The sequence below is a fragment of the Malus domestica genome, chromosome 11 (assembly GCF_042453785.1).
Source record: "Malus domestica chromosome 11, GDT2T_hap1".
Classification (NCBI taxonomy): Eukaryota; Viridiplantae; Streptophyta; class Magnoliopsida; order Rosales; family Rosaceae; genus Malus; species Malus domestica.
Genome location: NC_091671.1, coordinates 36,806,105 through 36,824,122, shown reverse-complemented (window position 1 = coordinate 36,824,122; position 18,018 = coordinate 36,806,105). Strand labels below are relative to the sequence as shown.

General features: G+C 36.1%; 4 protein-coding genes and 1 long non-coding RNA gene across 6 annotated transcripts; 3 read left to right on the top strand and 2 right to left on the bottom strand.

The window, feature by feature from the left end:
* The first annotated feature begins 911 nt into the window (after window positions 1-911).
* On the top strand, window positions 912-2,252 carry LOC139189360 (uncharacterized). Its single transcript, XR_011573232.1, has 2 exons — window positions 912-1,040; window positions 2,017-2,252. It is a non-coding gene; the product is annotated as an uncharacterized lncRNA (long non-coding RNA).
* A 1,599-nt stretch (window positions 2,253-3,851) lies between these two features.
* LOC139187471 (kunitz type trypsin inhibitor 106-like) lies at window positions 3,852-4,923 on the top strand. The gene has a single exon (XM_070808244.1). It carries the CDS (start codon window positions 4,116-4,118, stop codon window positions 4,728-4,730), a length of 615 nt encoding a protein of 204 aa, XP_070664345.1. The 5' UTR covers window positions 3,852-4,115; the 3' UTR covers window positions 4,731-4,923.
* Window positions 4,924-6,743: 1,820 nt separating this feature from the next.
* Window positions 6,744-7,337, top strand: LOC103448803 (kunitz type trypsin inhibitor 104-like). Its single transcript, XM_008388068.3, has one exon. The coding sequence runs from the start codon at window positions 6,744-6,746 to the stop codon at window positions 7,335-7,337; it is 594 nt and encodes a 197-aa protein (XP_008386290.2).
* Window positions 7,338-8,093: 756 nt separating this feature from the next.
* LOC103429158 (protein trichome birefringence-like 42) lies at window positions 8,094-11,104 on the bottom strand. 2 transcript variants are annotated; one of them, XM_029089110.2, is made up of 5 exons: window positions 10,680-11,104; window positions 9,911-10,082; window positions 9,124-9,299; window positions 8,742-8,900; window positions 8,094-8,535 (listed from the first exon to the last, which is right to left on the bottom strand). In XM_029089110.2, exons 1-5 carry the CDS (start codon window positions 10,907-10,909, stop codon window positions 8,241-8,243), a joined length of 1,032 nt encoding a protein of 343 aa, XP_028944943.1. In that variant the 5' UTR covers window positions 10,910-11,104; the 3' UTR covers window positions 8,094-8,240. The 2 variants fall into 2 exon arrangements, with proteins under 2 accessions (XP_028944943.1, XP_028944944.1); XM_029089111.2 differs by lacking the exon at window positions 10,680-11,104 and having other exon boundaries at window positions 9,633-9,964.
* A 2,290-nt stretch (window positions 11,105-13,394) lies between these two features.
* LOC103408061 (protein trichome birefringence-like 43) lies at window positions 13,395-16,743 on the bottom strand. The gene is made up of 5 exons (XM_008346926.4): window positions 16,333-16,743; window positions 15,447-15,606; window positions 14,962-15,137; window positions 14,353-14,511; window positions 13,395-14,011 (listed from the first exon to the last, which is right to left on the bottom strand). The coding sequence occupies exons 1-5, from the start codon at window positions 16,734-16,736 to the stop codon at window positions 13,711-13,713; spliced, it is 1,200 nt and encodes a 399-aa protein (XP_008345148.4). The 5' UTR covers window positions 16,737-16,743; the 3' UTR covers window positions 13,395-13,710.
* Between the last annotated feature and the right edge of the window lie 1,275 nt (window positions 16,744-18,018).

The window sequence follows — 18,018 nt, the reverse complement described above, 5'->3', positions numbered from 1 at the left end:
TTTATTGTGTTTTCACATAACCCTTTAAGTTTATAAAATTACATTGACACCCCTTGGATTCTAATCTCCTTGGAACATCATTCATTGAGGTGAAAGCGAGCTTTGGCGCAACGGAAATGTTGGTTCTTTATGACTGAAAGGTCACATCTTCGAATTGTGAAACTAGTCTCTTTGCAAAGCAAAAATAGAGTTGCGTATGGTAAACATTCATTTTGAAACTCGCAATGCGAGTAGCCACATTGGGCCATCCTTTTATCACTCATTGAGGTGGTGTTCATTTAAGGAAAATGATCCTCACCGGATTCTTTTCCTGGGGTTCCGTGATCGTAATTATTCATCGTATATCGTACGGTCAGTTTTCATTAGGTATTATTTATATTTAATTTAAAATTTCAAATGATTTATGACCGTACGATGTACGATGAACGGCTGCAATTACAGGATCCCCTAATTTTAAATTTTAAATTTAAAGGTAATTGTAATTATTTTCTTGATAAATTAATGCCTAGTGTAAAATCCCATCCTCGGAATTTTACTATTCATTATGTATCTTGTAACTTAAGTTCGTATTTCACGTTTACGTTATTTTTATTATTTAATTTTAATTTTGTAAATTTGGAGAATTAAATCGAATAGTTATCGGGTTTGAATTTTCGAAATCAATCTTTATCTTTCGTTGACTTTTCAAAGTTTTAACTACTGTTTTTAAATAGATCTCGAACCCATAAATGCACAGGTGAAAGCCGTTTGCGAGTCCGAGTTTTAACGGTATAATTACAGACATTTGAAGTTGTGTTGCTCTAAAAAAAAAAAAAAAAACATAAAGAAAGCCACGGGAGTGGCCCTCCCTCAATTTCTGTCAACGCGTGCACCCACAAAAGAAAAAAATAAATAAAAGGGAGAACTATCGAGAAGAAAAGGGGGAGAGAAAAGAAGAAGCTGCCATGGGAAAAAAAGAAAAACGGAGGGCGAGAGAAAGAGAAGTACCCTCGATTCCGTTGACTCTGATTCAGTGTTTCAAGGAGAACATCTTCTTCCACGTTAGTTTCTCTTACATTCCCATCTCTCAGTTTTGTAATTCTTTGATTTTTTTCTTTCTTTTTTTGGTATTGATTTTTATGATGACCCAGCAATGTTGGATTCCTACTGGATCAAATCAAATCCCCAAATCCAACCCAATTCGATAACTTTGTGAAATTTTATTGGTTTTAGATTGGTTTGCTTCCTCTATAATACCCATATCTCAAATTGTGGTTTTATGTGAATTTTGATGGGTTTGGAAGCTGAATTTTTTTAACAAGAGTATGAATGGTGGTATGCTACTATAGTTTTCGTCGGGAATAAAGTTCTAATGAAAATTCATGTGGTGGTGGGTGTTAGGTGTAAATGTACAAAGTGTAGAAGAGATGGCAGTTCAATGTTTAGCTAAAATGTGATTTTCGATCCTCAAATCGTAAATTATTCAGTTTTGATGTTCAGTTTGTGGTTAAATAGCCGAGATGTTGTGAAGCATTCTATATTTTTGGTGCCTGAAATATAAATGGGTAGCTTCCGCTTGAGGCCACATTTTCGTTAACGTACTTTGGTGTGTTGGGTGTTAGCTTCTGGTAATTTGCTACTTCGGTTCTCAAAAGCAGTATGATTTGTCAAGTTCTGTGAATGTGCTAAACAAAATTATGTTTTGCCTAACATATTCTTTAATCAATAGAGAAGTCAAAGAATAGTAGAATACTGTCTTTCTTTTGAATCTTTGTGAATAAGAGTAGGAATGGTGTTATGGTATTATGGGTCTCGGGATGCATTTTTGTTATGGAATTTGTGAAGTTCGATTACTTTGTCAAATTTGGATTTTGGGTCAATATTATGGTTTTCTTAATTGATTGTGCTTAAGTTGATGCATCATGTTTGATATATTCGGAAATTAATCTTTAGCCTTAGGAAGTGTGTGTTATGATTAGAATGGTGATAGCATTTGCCCACAAGACTATGAAGGAGTGTGTCATGTTTTCTCTGTAGATTTGTTCGGATCTTATGTCTTGAAACTTTGTTTGGATGTTGCATCTTAATCAAAATATATGAAGCATCTGAGAAGCACTACGGGATACTAAGTGAGGTACGGTGGACCTACATTGATTAGAGAGTGACTTGAATATATGTGAGATGGTTATTACCTTGAATTCTTATATTAATATCATTTGTAAATGTGGCTTGGTTTTATAAATGTGATTTCTATATATTTTGCCATTGATTTATGTTATTAAACGTGAATTGACGAGTCTACTGATGATAATTGTGTACTGTGATTGACATGCATATTTGAAATGTGGTTGATTGGCATAATTGTTTTGCTGTCATAAAAAGTGAGGGCTAGCAGTGGACCGTTAACCCACTATTATGGGGATTTGTTGTTTCAATATCGTTTCAGATCTTGCTTCGTTGAGTCGCTATAAACTTAGTACTTGCGCTTGTTTCATGTCGTTCAGCTTTCTAAAATGAGTACTTGGTCCTTGTATTGCTTCTTCTAGCCGTTGCTATATTCCTCGGCCCTTTGCTTGATTCCGTTGAGTGATGGTCCGGAATCGTATCCACTCGGATTTTGTTGAGTGATGGTCCGGAATAGTGTCTTGATTTGGATTTCATTGAGTGGTCCGGAATCCCTACTCTTGCTCATTTCCATAAGTTAGACTTGTTCCCTGGATTCGAGTGAATGAGATTTACCCACAATAGATCTTATGAATATAAATTAGAATTATCAAGTTATTACTTGAAATCCAGGCAGGGAATTATGTAGAAGCCTTTTATTAATTTTGTGCATTGAGGTGTGATCTAATTGATTGATTAACATAATTAAATGTTAATATCATGCCTCCTTGATATCATGGAATGGGTTACTTGAGATGATTGTAGAAGGATGTTGAATATGATCGTTATTAAAATGATTAGATCAGTGATCAATGCGACTAGAGGATACTATTATGCTTTATTGATTCTTTGATATATTACATGATATGAATATCTATTTTATGTTGAAACATAATGATGTATATGATGGATGAAATAGAAACCTTGATTGTCATGCGGGTTGTTATGTAGTTTGTATCGAATAATTCATGTTTGTCAAGTCAAAATGTTTGATTGAGGAATGTTATGCATTTTGGCTTGAACAGACTGTGTTATATGTCGAGTTATAGCTAAGTTGAACTACGAATGGCTTGATCCCTAATGAGGGTACGTAGGCAGTCTAACAAAGATGTTAGATGCAGCCATAAAGTATACGAAAAATTATTGTGCATCTGGATCTTGAATGATACTTTGTCTATATTCAGGAGGCGGAGTATGTTAGAGATACGGGTCTGGTGTCGTCACGTGTCGATCCTGGACGTATGTCAGGATCGGGGCGTGACACATAGATACTTGAACAAGAAACCCTAAGGAGTAAGAAGGATTCAAATAAAGTAGCCCACCGCCACGGACGTGTAGAGCTCACCAAATTCCAAATTGATGAGTGTAGGCTGTAGCAGCCTGTGATGCTTTCTTATTAACTAGTTCATACTTCGATGTCAACTATTAACGTTTCTTCTGTCGCATGTTTAGGATACGAGCACCAACTATTAACCCAACAGCTTTTTCCAATAGCAATTGAGTCAGTAATGCTGATAATTAATTATTTGTACCATGTGTCATTAATAAAAATGAGTATGCTTATTAACGTTTAATTAATAACCTCATTGTCTAGTGACCGAAAGGTTGAGAGTTAGAGTCGTGGTCTTTAAGGGCCATGCTCTGGATCAAAGAAAGGTTGTTCCTTTATGACCGAAAAATCATGAGTTCGAGTCGTGAAAACATTTTTTTTGCAAAATAAGATTAAGGAGACGGTTTACACCAAAAAAAATAAAAAAAAAACCACCCCCTTGACACCACTAATAAAGCTTAGTTGTATATTCACGCATGCAAGTATACTATTGTATTGGATGAGCCTAGTTGACTTTGGTTTTCCACGTCATCATCTCACACGTACGTACCCTCACCACAGCTCTATAAATACTATGTGTGACATGCCTTAGCAAACATTCACAATTCATAAAATCCATCAAATAACTTAGTTTCCTCACATCATGATGTACCCCACGTCGGTTGGAAACCTCATCAGCTGCATATGTCTAGCCATGGCCATAGCAACCGTAGCCCAACCGGTGCTTGACACCGCCGGACGGGCTCTTCAACCCGGCGTAGACTACTACATCAAACCCGCCATAACCGACAACGGAGGCCGTTTCACTCTGATCAACCGAAACAATTCCTGTCCCTTCTTTGTAGGTCAAGAAAACGTCTCAGGCCCCGAGGGCTTACCCGTGACCTTTGCTCCATTTGCCGCGGGAGCAACTGTGGTGAGGGAGAGCCGTGACCAAATGATCACATTTTCTGCGTCCACAATATGTGTGTCCTCGACTGCATGGAAGGTGGGTGAGACTGATAGAGTCACCCAAAGGCGGTTGATTGTCGCCGGAGCACCTGCATCTGAAGGGCTGCCTCTTAGAAGCTATTTTATGATAAATAGGGTGGAGCCAGAGAGAGCTGGTGTCTACAGTCTGAGGTGGTGTCCCACTGAAGTGTGCCCCACTTGTAGGTTCAGCAACTGTGGGCCCATCGGTGCTTTGGTTGAGAATGGAAAGAGGTTGGTGGCCTTAGATGGTTCTGGGCTTCCTGTTGTGTTTGAGAGGAGGGCTTAAGGGATCGATTTGTTTAAATAATTTGCACTCTTGTTTAGGGTTGATTGTTTTATTAACAGGGATCTGTATACCCTTCTCTTCCCATTTTACATACTCTTGTAACAATTTTTATTTGATGTGTAATATGTAAGTTGCCATTAGTACTTTTATCATAAAGAAAAAATTAATAAAAGAGATTTACGTACATTATAAATTTTCTTCTGAATATGTTAAAATTTGCGATTGAGACGAAGAAAGTAAAATTATATACCAACAAAAGACTACACTCTAACTTAACGTGGGTCACTCATGGCAGACTACATCTACAATATTCATTTGGTTTAGTCATTTGATTGAATTTAAGAGCTCTAAGTGTCGGAGTATAGTAGATTTCTTGTAAACTATGAGCGAACATAATATTGTAGACAAGAATTATGGAGTTAATTACCTCAACGAGTCTAAAGTAAGCTCAAGGGACAGTTTTCAGATTAAGGTGATGTGCCTCTTTAATAGACAAATCCACTCCTTAATTTATATATTTAAGCGAGACTCAAATAATGGTATTAACATGTATCAGTCTTGTGAGTTGTTTTCAGTACAAAGGATGAAGACGCAAATTATTATTATTATTTTTTTAAAGGAGATTTAAACTTTGGTCTTTTACTAGACAATCAAAGCATAGAACCAAACCCTATCTAGAGACACTCATTGAGTTTAAGCTTTCAGAAAATTGGTTTAGGGCACAAAGTTCGTACCCATCGATCTTTTTATTTAATCTCGCTTTAACACCGATTAATGTATCTTTTGTGCAAAGGGTTTAAGGAATTTTCGTGCCTTTTTAATTGTGCATGTAGTGTTTTGTGAACTCCTAATTTTTAACTTTGGGATATATTGGGCAAGAAATTGTAGCAACAAATATAAGGCAAGAAGTTGGATAACAGAAAAGAATAGAAAGAAAGTATCCAATCTACCTAACCCGCCGAACTTTGAATTCAAGTTTAAGGGTAAACGTAATGATTTTTGGTTGATCTTCATCATAGCGATGGCATTTTTCATCAAAGTTGACTATTATTATTTATTAGTATTAGATCTATGCAGCTAACTTTCAAGCACGCAACATTAACTTGTAATTAATGAACATGCATTATTGATGCCATGAGGTTGCACCACTTTGTCTAGTCATATTGATTAGCGTATTTTTACTGTATAAACCTTATAATCAGAATTGTTATTTTCTTCACCTCTACTTAAAAATCTTTATAAAATATATAATCATTCACATCAAAGACTGTTTAATCATCCATATGCATTGAACAAATCGATGATTTTAGTATGATCAGTAATATATTCAATGAACCGTCTTTTTTTTTTACATGCAGTAAATAGGATGATGTATGGTGGATGCAAGTATTTTTCCATCTTGAATTATATATTCAAGATATACATGCTAGCATTCAGTTTATAACACACAATCATATATATTACGTAAGGCTTAAAACCAAACGTTCAAACAAAGTGTCCCACCGCCAATTTACGTGTGTGTACTTGTACTTGTTAAATTCCAAAATGTTTATGTCTAGCTATATATTTTCTTGTTCAATGTTCACTGCTCAAAACGTCATTTAACAATTCTGACTTTGTCCTTAGAAACCCACGTACGTAGTTATCTATATGTGTCACAAGTGCATGCAGGAGTCTTACCTCTCTCTCCCTACAGCCAAATTTCCAATCAAGGGTATCAAAGTCTAGATCGTTCAAGACTTAAAACCTTGCTGTGACAGAAGACAAGTAAATCAAAACCCTAGCTAATGGTAATAGATGAGACTAATTGACTTTCATTTTCGGTTTTTGATCATGTCACTCCTCGTCACAACTGCATCTCTATAAATACATTGGGAATAGCCACACATATGGAAAACTTACTAAGCATAAATGGTTCTGCTTTTGCAATTGTATAAGATCGATTGAATTAAAACGATCGAAATGATGTCTATGAAGTTTATTTCAAGCTTCCTCAGCTTCACATTGCTAATGATGGCCATATCGACCCTAGCCCAAACATCAAATGACACAGCAGGTTCTCCGGTGCTCGACACAACCGGACAACCTCTTCAACGTGGGGTTGAGTACTACATCAAGCCTGCCATTACCGAAAATGGCGGCCGTTTCACTTTGATCGACCATAGAAACGGAACATGCCCGTTTTACGTAGGTCAAGAAAACCTCTCAGGTCCCGATGGCTTTCCGGTGACCTTTGCGCCATTCGCAGAAGGTGAAACAGTGGTGAAGGAGGGTAGGGACATAAAAATCACGTTTGCGGTGTCCACAATTTGTGTGCAGTCAACTGCGTGGAAGCGAAGCAATGAGACGGGCCAAGAGACCGAAAGGAGACTAATTGTGATTGGAGAAGACGAAAATGAAAGGTATCCGACTGGAAACTACTTTAAGATTGTTAGAGAAGGGAATGGTCTCTACAGTCTGTTTTGGTGTCCTTATGAGGCGTGTCCCATTTGCAAATTTGATTGTAGAGCGACGTGGGTTGGTGTTTTGGTTGAGAACGGGAAGAGGTTGCTGGCATTGGATGGCTCTGCGCTTCCTGTTGAGTTTGAAAGGCATATTATTGATTAGGGTTTAGGGTTTCATTGGCATTGGTTCATCATGAATATACAGTATATTATAATAATGGAGCCGATGAGTTCCTTTAATCTTAATTATTGATGAATAAATTCTGGCAACTAATATGATGTACTTGTGATTAATTGTTTAAATAAAGAAATAAAAAGGGAGACTTTGCCTTCCATTTTATGGAATTGGATCATCTCCGAGGCAAAGCCTCGGGATCCTCTTGACCCACTAACACGACTACAATTATTATAACTTTTAAAGAGACTCTCTGTTTGTAGCCGTTGGATCAAAATCCAACGGTCCGTGTTATTCGGTCAGGAGGATCCCAAGGCTTTGCCTCGGAGAGGATCCAATTCCCTATTTTATGTGTTGTTGACAAACTTGTTGGAAAAGTTAGCACTTTTATGTATTTTATGGAAAGGGATCCTCTCAGGATCCCTTCCACTAAATCCATCAAATCAATCAATCTGGATCTTTGAAATTTGATCAAACAGCTACAAACATGGGATTCCTTTAAAAATTATAATAACTTTAGCCGTTTGATCAAATTTCAAGGGTCCATATTAGGTGATTCGGTGAATTTGGTGGAAGGAATCCGGAGAGGATCCCTTTCCCTTTCTTATTATTATTTTTCTTTGTTTTTAAAAAAAAAATGTTGTTTCCTTTTTAGTTAGTTGAATAATATTCGAAGTTTGTAATCCGTTTGTTTTTTTTTCTTTTTTTTAAAAACAAAATTGACAAACGATTAATTTAAGAGAGTTTATAGCGCACAATAATGAACGATGTAAGTTAATAAGGCTGAAATGCGATCAGTCGTACAATAATAATAATAATAACAATACGAATTATTATTATCAGACAATCCATAAGAAAATTTTATTTAAATAAAGAAGAATAAGAAAATTCCTAGAGCAAAGCTGCGTACAAAAGTTCATTCCAAGTATCAGGAGCACCAGGAAGACACCAGTGACTACAGTCATTATATTTGGGACCTTCACCTGCATAAATGGAGGGGTGCCCATCTTTTCTGAGCTGCGTGAGCAATGTGATGTCCAATAAATACACAGGCTTTTCCATGCCACTTAACACACTCTTTACAATAGCTTCTCCCGGATGACTTGGTCCTGGATAAGTTGGTCCTAGAATTGGTTGGGTCTGTCTTAGGCAACTTCCTGCTTTTGGATCCTTCCATTCCTTGCCACTAAAACATGATTGATTTCATGCCCACAAAATGGAATATACAATGTTAGTAAATCTGCACAATTTCTTGTTTGTATAGAAAATTCGTCCAGTGCAATTGTCAAAATACCAAGTGGTATTACCGTACTACTAATTTACGTGTTACAAAATTATTAAATTGATAACATCAAATATCGGTGTAACAATTGCTCTGAAAATGGAACTTACTCAGTATGAACAGCGGCTACTCCTTGAAAAAAGACTTTGGTAATTGAAATATCAATGCTGGAATCAACCCATTTACCCCATGTTGTTAATGCAATCTTGTAGGCCTCCATGTGATCCATCTCTTTCACCACCTTGTCTCCCACTTGAAAATAGTCCCATCTGCAACAACAAAATAATAATCATAAATCATTCAATTCTAAATTAATTTTTATGATTGATTAATTTAACTTGTATTTGGTATGCCCATGGAAATGTTCTTTTGGGAGATAGTCTGGTACATCGTCTTTTCAGTCTGTCCAAATTAAACCATTGATACGATTCTATGAATATGCTATTTGAATTGAGAGTCTAAAAACATAGCATGTGTTGAAGATTAGCATACGTTTGAGCACGCCCGGTATGAGCCCACCAATGAAAGCTGTTGAAAATCAGTATGTCTACTCCTTTCCATTGGTCGCCAGTACTGATGGAGTCCAATTTCAGGACTTTGCCAATCTTTTCATAAGCCAAATCCACCAAGAACCCATTTTTCAGAAACATAATCGACACTCCATATTCCTATCAAAACATAAAACAAATTTAATTTGATTGGTAAATAATTCATGAAACAGAAAAAAAAATCTATCTACCTCAGTGGCAGATCCAGGAAATACTACTGAGGGTGAGGGTTGTGAGGGTTGGGGGGGGGGGGATGTTCAATGTCATGCAAATTGGCATTTCATTGATGCCTGAGTCATTTGCTAAGTCATATTCCACGCCTGTTGACAGATGCCGACAACTTTCGAGCGAGCATGTCATTTGATAATAACTTTTGAATGAGTATGCTATCCAAGCGAGCTTAAAGACAGATGCCTATAGCAACGTTTACAAAGGCATGAGGCTAGCAGATACCTGCCCAGTGCCCATAGAAGCAATCCATCGAGCAATTGGAGGGCAGCTCTTCCATGAAAGATGTCTGATCTTTTTTTTTTTTGGGGGGGGGGGGGGGTATTAGCTAACCCACCTTGCCTCAAGATGGATCCGTCATTGATCTACCTAAAGAGTTTATTTGAAGTTTTTCATAAAAGCAAATGTTTTAAAGTCATCTAAACATTAAATCTCAGGTGCAGAACTAAACGCTTTATAAAACCCTTGCGGGTGTGAAAAGAAATTGAGTGGTCTAGAGTTACCTCAAGGTAAAATGTGTTGAGGGACCCTGCTTGGGTTAAGGTGTATTTAGAATTAGGGACTGCAACATTTAGCATGCATGTCAATGACTGCCACATATTGTTGCTTAGTGAGTCCCCCACAAACATGATTTTTTTGCCTCTGTTTCTCTCCATGAAATCCTGACCATTGAATCTGTGTCAATTTCACATGAGCTGTTACGATGTGAATGAGTGATCAACGTTGATTGGAATCAGAAGAACAAAAAAGTACCCAAAATAAAGGATAAGGCCTAAACACGTTTTTGGTTTTGCAGCCTTCACAAGGTTCCACTTTCGTCTTTAATTTTCTTCTGTCCCTAATTTATTCTCTGTGATTTGTAGATTATTTTATTCCGAAAACCTTCGTCAATTTCGTTAATTTTTGTTTGAAATTGTCACATACACGACACATGAGATGATTAGCTCGACAGATTTTGTACAAGAAATTAACAGAAATTAACTTATGTCCGATGGAACAAGTTGCAGACTACATGCACCAAACTCTTTACAATCGAAATACAAGAACAAAAGTAAAATTTTGTGGAAAAACTACATGGAACACGGACTAAAAGTACAGTGATTTCTACACACTTTTTTCTCTTTTACACACTCCCGTGGATTGAAGAAATTAAGAAAAAAAAATGAACGAACATATATAAACAAGATTATGCAGAAGGAAAAAAAAATGTGCAGAAATAATTTTCCGGAACGTAAAAGCTTATTTTAGTTGAGAATCAGAGAAAAAAGTTACCTTGGAAGGTCACAAGCAGTGGGCTTCCATCTATATTTGAGGTACTCTTTGTCAGGTCTGCCATTGCTGAGGCAATTGAATCCAATGAAGGGACAGCTTGAACCATTGTAAAGTGGGTAAAACTCGTCCACAACCCAACGCCCTTGAAAAAAATCACAGGCAGCCGATGACGATGGCGGTAAAAGAAAAGAAAGAAGTAGAGGAAGAAGGTGAAAACCCCACAGTGCCATTTCAGATTCTCTGAAATCTGATAAATTAATTGGCAGAGAGAATACTGAAACGCTCTTTATAATGATTTTTTTTTTTCCTTTAATGTTTGAAAATCTTTCTGGCTGTGTAGCATTTATGAGTGGAGTTGCCGTTTGCCATTTGTTGATTTCCTTTTTCTTCCCCTGGGTTTCTGTCTTCTCTGCATGGGAGTATTTAAATTTGATGCCTCAACGATCTAGATTAAAGAACAAATCCTTGTCTTATAGAATAGTATCTAATCATAAAAGAATTACTATACTTTTTTCTAAGATAAAAGAATTACTATACTTTTTTTTTGGATAAAAGAATTACGGGTTCTTTAGATATAGACTCTTACAACTCTTTGTTTAGATAAAAACCTATTTAATTCTAAACATCTAAATAAAATCCAAATTTGAAAAAGACTGTCAAGTAGAAAAGTAATTGACCTATTATTACAAAATGTTTACACCTTATGCCGCAATATTCAAATCAATTCAATAAATGTTATTACTCATCTTAATTATAATGAACAAATAATTATAGCACATACTAATACCCCTAACACACACACACACACATATATATACTACCATAAGTTCAATATATACATATATATATATATATATATATATATATACACTAATTTAACTATATGTATGTAGTATTACTATACGTTCACAGTACTAACATATATGTTAAAGTAATTAATTTACCTATATGTAAATTTATGTAACATTCCACATCGTCCAGGAGAGTGGATCATGTAAGTTTTATATGTATATTCTCATCTCTACCTAGCACGAGGCCTTTTGGGAGTTCACTGGCTTAGGGTTCCATCGGAACTCCGAAGTTAAGTGAGTTTGCGCGAGAGCAATCCCAGGATGGGTGACCCACTGGGAAGTTCTCGCGTGAATTCCTAGAAACAAAACCGTGAGGGCGTGGTCGGGGCCCAAAGCAGATAATATCGTGCTACGGTGGAGTCGAGTTCAGGATGTGGTGGGGGCCCGGGCCAGGATGTGACAATTTGGTATTCCCAGAAACAAAACCGTGAGAGTGTGGTCGGGGCCCAAAGCGGACAATATCGCGCTACGGTGGAGTCGAGCCCGGGATGTGGTGGGGGCTCGGCCGGGATGTGACATTTATGATTAGCAAATAATATATATTTTATAGGTAAATTAATAGTGAATCAAATAATATTATTTTATTCTGTAGGTAACTTATTTTTCATATATTATTACATATATTTGACACATTTTATTATTATAAGATATATGTACAAATAATAGGTAAATTAGCTTCGAATCAAATAATATTGCTTTATTTTGTAAGCAAATTAATTTTGAATCAAATAGCATTCTTTTGTTGTGTAGATATTTTATTTTGAGTGATGTTATTCCCACCCCAATGTCTTATCTTTCCACCCACCTTTTAATAAATTTTTTAATTACAAATTTGTCCATTTACAAAAAGACTGATAAGGACATTAATTATTTTGTTTTGCTTAATTTAAAAAAAAAAGAAGGTTGGGCATGGGAGACAATTTGTCTACTTTAAACCCTAACTCATATTTTCATCTCCTTTCATTAAGAGAAAGTAAAAAAAGTAGTAATGGACTTAGAAGATGACTTTTTGATTGACCAGGTAGAAGATGACGCTTCTACAGAAGAGGTAGAAGATTATGGTTCCATTGAAAAAGTAGAAGAATAATTTGTGTGTAGGTCATTTGAATTTGTCCATTGTATTTTTAAATTTGTCGTTGTCAAATTCTTTTGAATTTGGATACCTCTGTTGTTTCTATTTGAATTTGCAGACCTTATGTCACATCCCGACCCAGGCCCCCACCATATCCCGGGCTCGACTCCATCGTAGCACTATATTGTTCGTTTTGGGCCCCGACCACGCCCTCACGGTTTTGTTTATGAGAACTCACATTAGAACTTCCCAGTGGGTCACCCATCCTGGGATTGCTCTTGCGCAAACTCGCTTAACTTAGGAGTTCCTACGGAACCCGAAGTCAGTGAGCTCCGAAAAGGCCTTGTGCTAGGTAGAGATGAGAATATACATATAAGGCTTAGATGATCCACTCCCTTGGGCGATGTGGGATGTTACACCTTAGTGATTTTCATTTACATATTATTTGTTATATTTTTTAAGAGACAATTTTATAATTTCATATGTACGTATATATCAGTGTTCTAAAACGCGCTCTAGGCGGCCGCCGAGGCGCTAGACGGCAGTGTTCCGCCACGATTCTCCCGAAATCGTTAATTAAATCGGCAAGGCAATTAGGTGGCGTAAGGCGGATGCATAGGCGGGAAGACGAACGCTAGGCGGGCAAGACAGAAGTTGGACGGTCTGGGCGGTCTTGGAAAATACGAATTCCTACCCAGAAGCAGTCCAACGTTGGGCAATCTGGGCACTTATTTTGATAGAGCTCTGAAATTTTCATCAAATCTATGTACATGTTAAATCACAAACCGAAACAAACCAAGCCAAACTAAATCACAACATTGATGAACTGATTACATTGGTTCCAAGGCACTGTGGTTAAATTGTGGCAACCTATAACATATGGTTTGGTGCAATATTTAGACCCAAAATTCAATCAACCCAAACTGCACCCCAATGGTTGGAAACTTTGAGACTTTGTTACATATATGAACTTTATTACATGTTCTAATTGAATTAACGGTTAAGTTTATTATTATATCTTCTCCTCTAGCTAGTGAGAACAATTTCCATGACTCGACATCATCACCAATCACAATAACATCCCGTGAAGCCGTGCCCAAGTTCTTCTCTAGTCAGTAGTCACAAGAATAGCATACAATAGTTCATTCCATGAATCTGGGACACCAGCAAGGCACCAGTGACTACAATCATTTCCATGTTTTCCATCGAGGCCGTATACAGATGGGTGCCCGTCCTTTCGCAATTGCGATAGTAACGTTATGTCCAACAAAGTTATTGGCGTTGACATTGTAGTCAAGACATCCTTGACCACAGTTGTTGCTGGTGGTGGACCTCCTGGATAGATTGATCCACTAACAGGTTGAGTTTGTCCATTGCAAGTTGACTTTGGGTCGTCCCATTCATTTCCACTGCCCCGTCAGTATCCAAAAAATAATTAGTTACTTTTGCATTTTTTTCATTGGATTAGAAATATAACTTGATACATCAAGTGTTATAATATATTTTTTTAAAAATTTGTTTTTTCAAATTTCCAATCAATCATATTAGTATGGTTAATGTACTAGGACCTGTTCGCAGCACATAAACTAATACATTGAGGTTTACTAAAAAATTAACATGGACACTGTCACATTATGTAGTAAATGTGCTAGATAAATTATGTGGCACCAACACTATTGGACGTGATATTTGATATTTCTAAAAAAAAATTTACCTGACAGTGAGATTTAAAAAGATGATAAGAACATACTCGTAATGGGTTGGAGAAATGCCTTGAAAGAAAACTTTGGTCTTGTTAGCATCAACATTCGAGTCCACCCACTTGGACCAAGTAGTTAATCCCTCCCTAAAAGCAATCAAACGGTCAATTTCCTTGAGTATTTTACCTCCTGATTCAATGTAGTCCCATCTGAAACTCCAATACAACAAGAGATTAATTATTTCTTTTGAGTACATCACTATTTTTATACTAAAGAGTGCATGCAAAGTAAGGTTCTACTTCCACAAATGCGAATAATTTTTCTAAACCATGATTATATATTTAACATAGGGGACAGGTTTGTGACATCATTTTTTATACAATTTTTATATAAGTTTGTTTGTTTGTTTGTTTGTTTTTTTTTATTTTTTTTTGTGAGGCCTACTTCTTAATATTTTCCATGATCCGAACCGTTTATCTTTTAGATCTTCCATGTGTGTGTGTATATATATATATATGTATGTATGTATATGTATGTGTTATGAGGCATTGAATCAACATTGATAAATTATAATCGTATTCGAATGTTCAATCCTAATTTACAGTATGAATATATTAAAAACTATATTAATTTCTGAAATTAGTAATTTAGTATCTTACGGTTGCTTGCCTCCTGTGTGGAGCCACCAATGCCAAGTGTTGAAGATAAGCATGTCGTATCCTTTCCATGCTTTGCCATTTTCAATGGAGTCAAGCTTGAGAACCTTGCCCATCTCTGTCGTGACTAGATCCACTAGAAATGTATTTCGAGATAGTGTAACAGAAACTCCATATTCCTGCAAACTCCAGTTCTTAGTAATTGTTACTTCACATCTTATAAGCCTAAAAGCACCCGATTCAAAGATACAAATAAAAGTCCGGTCAGTGACACATTAAGATCAATTTTAATTCAAATTTTATTAATTGAAACGGTAAATTTTAAATAATTGTTGCTCAGTCACAGATAAGAAAATTCATTAATTAAATTTAGTAATCTAATACTTCAAAGACCCAAGTAATTGAAATGTATAAGATATGGCCTTCATGAACGCCCATAGTTTTTTGAGAGTAGAGATCGTAGACATGTATGCTTGCAGAAAACTCACAGGCAAAGAAAATGTGGGGTCATCTAGAGTATAATTTGATTGGGGCACTGCAGTGTGCAACATGCATGTAAGTGACTGCCATTGGTTGAAGCTTAGAGAGTCCCCGACGAGTAAGATCTTCTTTCCCTTTACCCTCCTCAGCATGTCCTCACCATTGAATCTGCACCATATATTGCATAAATGAGATATATTTATTTGAAAATTATATAATTTTATTTGAGGACACTTTGGGTCTGCTCTGAATTTTATTTCATTCAGACATCTAATTCTAATGAAGAAAATAGACATACACAATGTTATAAGAAAGAGACTAAAATGATAATTATTTAACTGAGTGGTTAAATAGTTTTGAATTTGAGTGATTTTTCACAAGAATGATTTCAAATACAATATCCATGAGCCTTACAAAAATGTTCCTCAAACAAACTTATTCAAAAAAAACCCTCAGCTAGAAGCTTAGATATATAATAAAGGGTTCAGTAGTAATGCAGTGCAAATAGTTTTATGTAGGCTGTTGATCCAAAATGGACTTCCCATTTTGATTACCGAGCTTTAAAATCGGTAGAAGTGGTCCATGAGATTGTTCACCGTCAATTATTTTGGTCCTTCTATGAGAAATCACTATTAAATTGACGGTATTTTTTTTGTCAAATCAACCCCCTTGAACTGGCTTTTTCTTCAATTCAACAGAGATTTTTTTTCACAGAATGACCAAAATGATAGACGGTGGAGAATCTCAAAGACCACTTCTATCGATTTTAAATCTCAATGACCAAAATGAGAAGTCGTGACAATCTTGGGGATCACTTTATATGTATGAAGAAGACTATCAAATAGCTAGTCTCGAAGGAGAAAAAATTGGCAGATAAGAAAACAAGTTGTTCACCTTGGAAGGTCACAGTCACTGGCCGGTTTCCATCTATATTTGAGGTATTCTTTATCAGGTCTACCATTCTTCAGGCAATCGAATTCTCGATCGATGAATAATGGACACTTTGATGAATCGTAAAGTGGATATGAATTATCAATTATCCAACTTCCTTGAAAATAATCACATCCATTTGATTGCTTTAGTTGTTTATCTTCGCCTGCATCACTATTACCATGCACTTTACAAGGTTGCAGTATAACCAGCTGAGATAGAAGAGAAACAGAGGAGATCATGAAACTAAACCACGAAGCCATTCCAGAAATTAATGTGATTGAAAACTGGAGGGAAGAAAGGAAATGGACACCATATATATAGGGTTTTGGAAGATTTTCCTCAACTTTACAGGGTTTTAATAACATATTCTTAACAAGCATCAAACAGAATCTAGCTTTTTCTTTTTCGTCAAAACAAAATCAGGCTGGTAAGGAATTAATATCTAGAAATTACAGAATTTGTTGTAAATGTGGGTGGATGAACTCGTAGCTTCTTAGTGCTGGTGGATGGACCACTAATTTCTTAAGTGCTATTATTATACAACCATTTGTAACGTATGGGATAACCCCATTATCATAAGCCTATAAATAAGGGGCTTATCAAAGAGTGAAATACATTGAATACTGTGTTACTTTATTCATTATTGGAATTTACATATATAGGCACACATGCCTTATTTTACAAAGAACGTAATTACAAAAGATATGAAAACTAAATCCTAAAGATTACAACCAATTACAAATTCTAATCCTACCAAATATAGGACTCATAAAATATCTACAATAAAGTCAACACTCCGCATCAAGTTGGTGCATTGATATCATACATATCCAACTTGATAAGTGAGTCATTGTAAAGCTTTACCTGATACTCTATGAGTAAAAACATCAGCTAGTTGCTCCCATAAATTCACAAACAGTATAGACACAATCTTCCTTTCAAGATTCTCTTTATCAAAGTGTCTATCAACCTCCACATGCTTTGTTCTATCATGTTGTACCAAATTATTCGCTATTTCCCTTGCAGACTTATGGCACAACATAATTTCATAGTTTCCTTTGGTTCGAAGACAAGACATGGTTCGAATACAAGACATCTTAAAAGTTTACGTATGCAAAGGAGTTCACATATTTCCTTATGCCATACCCCTATAGTCGGCCTCATCAATAGATTTTGACATTGCTTTTTGTTTTTTACTACGCCACATAACCAAGTTCCCCCAAACAAACGTAAAATAGAACTCCTGTTAGTAGCATTACGAGCCTAATATGCATTTGTAAATCCCTCAAATTTTAAGTGCCCATGTCTTTTATACAGTATTCCCTTACCAAGTGCAGACTTCAGATATGCCAAAGTTCGCATTACAGCGGCCATGTTGTCTACACTGGTGAGGACATAAATTGATCCATAACACTTACAACATATGCAATATCAGAACGAGTATGAGCTATATAAATTAATCTCCCCACAAGTCTTTGATATCTACCATTATCAAGAAGAATTTGATCAGAGTAAATACTCAAGTGATGCTTTTCTATCATAGGAAATCAACAGTTTACACCCTAACATACCAGTTTCTTTCAACAAATCCAACACATATATCCACTGAGATAAGAAAATACCTTTAGTTGAATGGCCACCTCAACC

What these genes read in the sequence shown, in the direction of transcription:
- LOC139187471 (XM_070808244.1), top strand. Translation starts at nt 4,116, where the DNA reads ATGATGTACCCCACGTCGGTTGGAAACCTCATCAGCTGCATATGTCTA.
- LOC103448803 (XM_008388068.3), top strand. Translation starts at nt 6,744, where the DNA reads ATGGCCATATCGACCCTAGCCCAAACATCAAATGACACAGCAGGTTCT.
- LOC103429158 (XM_029089110.2), bottom strand. Translation starts at nt 10,909, where the DNA reads ATGGCACTGTGGGGTTTTCACCTTCTTCCTCTACTTCTTTCTTTTCTT. An exon ending in TCAACACATTTTACCTTGAG is followed by an intron (nt 9,300 to 9,910) that starts GTAACTCTAGAC and finishes ATGTTTTGATAG; the next exon opens with GAATATGGAGTGTCGATTAT. An exon ending in CATACCGGGCGTGCTCAAAC is followed by an intron (nt 8,901 to 9,123) that starts GTATGCTAATCT and finishes TTGTTGTTGCAG; the next exon opens with ATGGGACTATTTTCAAGTGG.
- LOC103408061 (XM_008346926.4), bottom strand. Translation starts at nt 16,736, where the DNA reads ATGTTATTAAAACCCTGTAAAGTTGAGGAAAATCTTCCAAAACCCTAT. An exon ending in ACCCCACATTTTCTTTGCCT is followed by an intron (nt 15,138 to 15,446) that starts GTGAGTTTTCTG and finishes TGGAGTTTGCAG; the next exon opens with GAATATGGAGTTTCTGTTAC. An exon ending in ATTTCTCCAACCCATTACGA is followed by an intron (nt 14,012 to 14,352) that starts GTATGTTCTTAT and finishes CTGACGGGGCAG; the next exon opens with TGGAAATGAATGGGACGACC.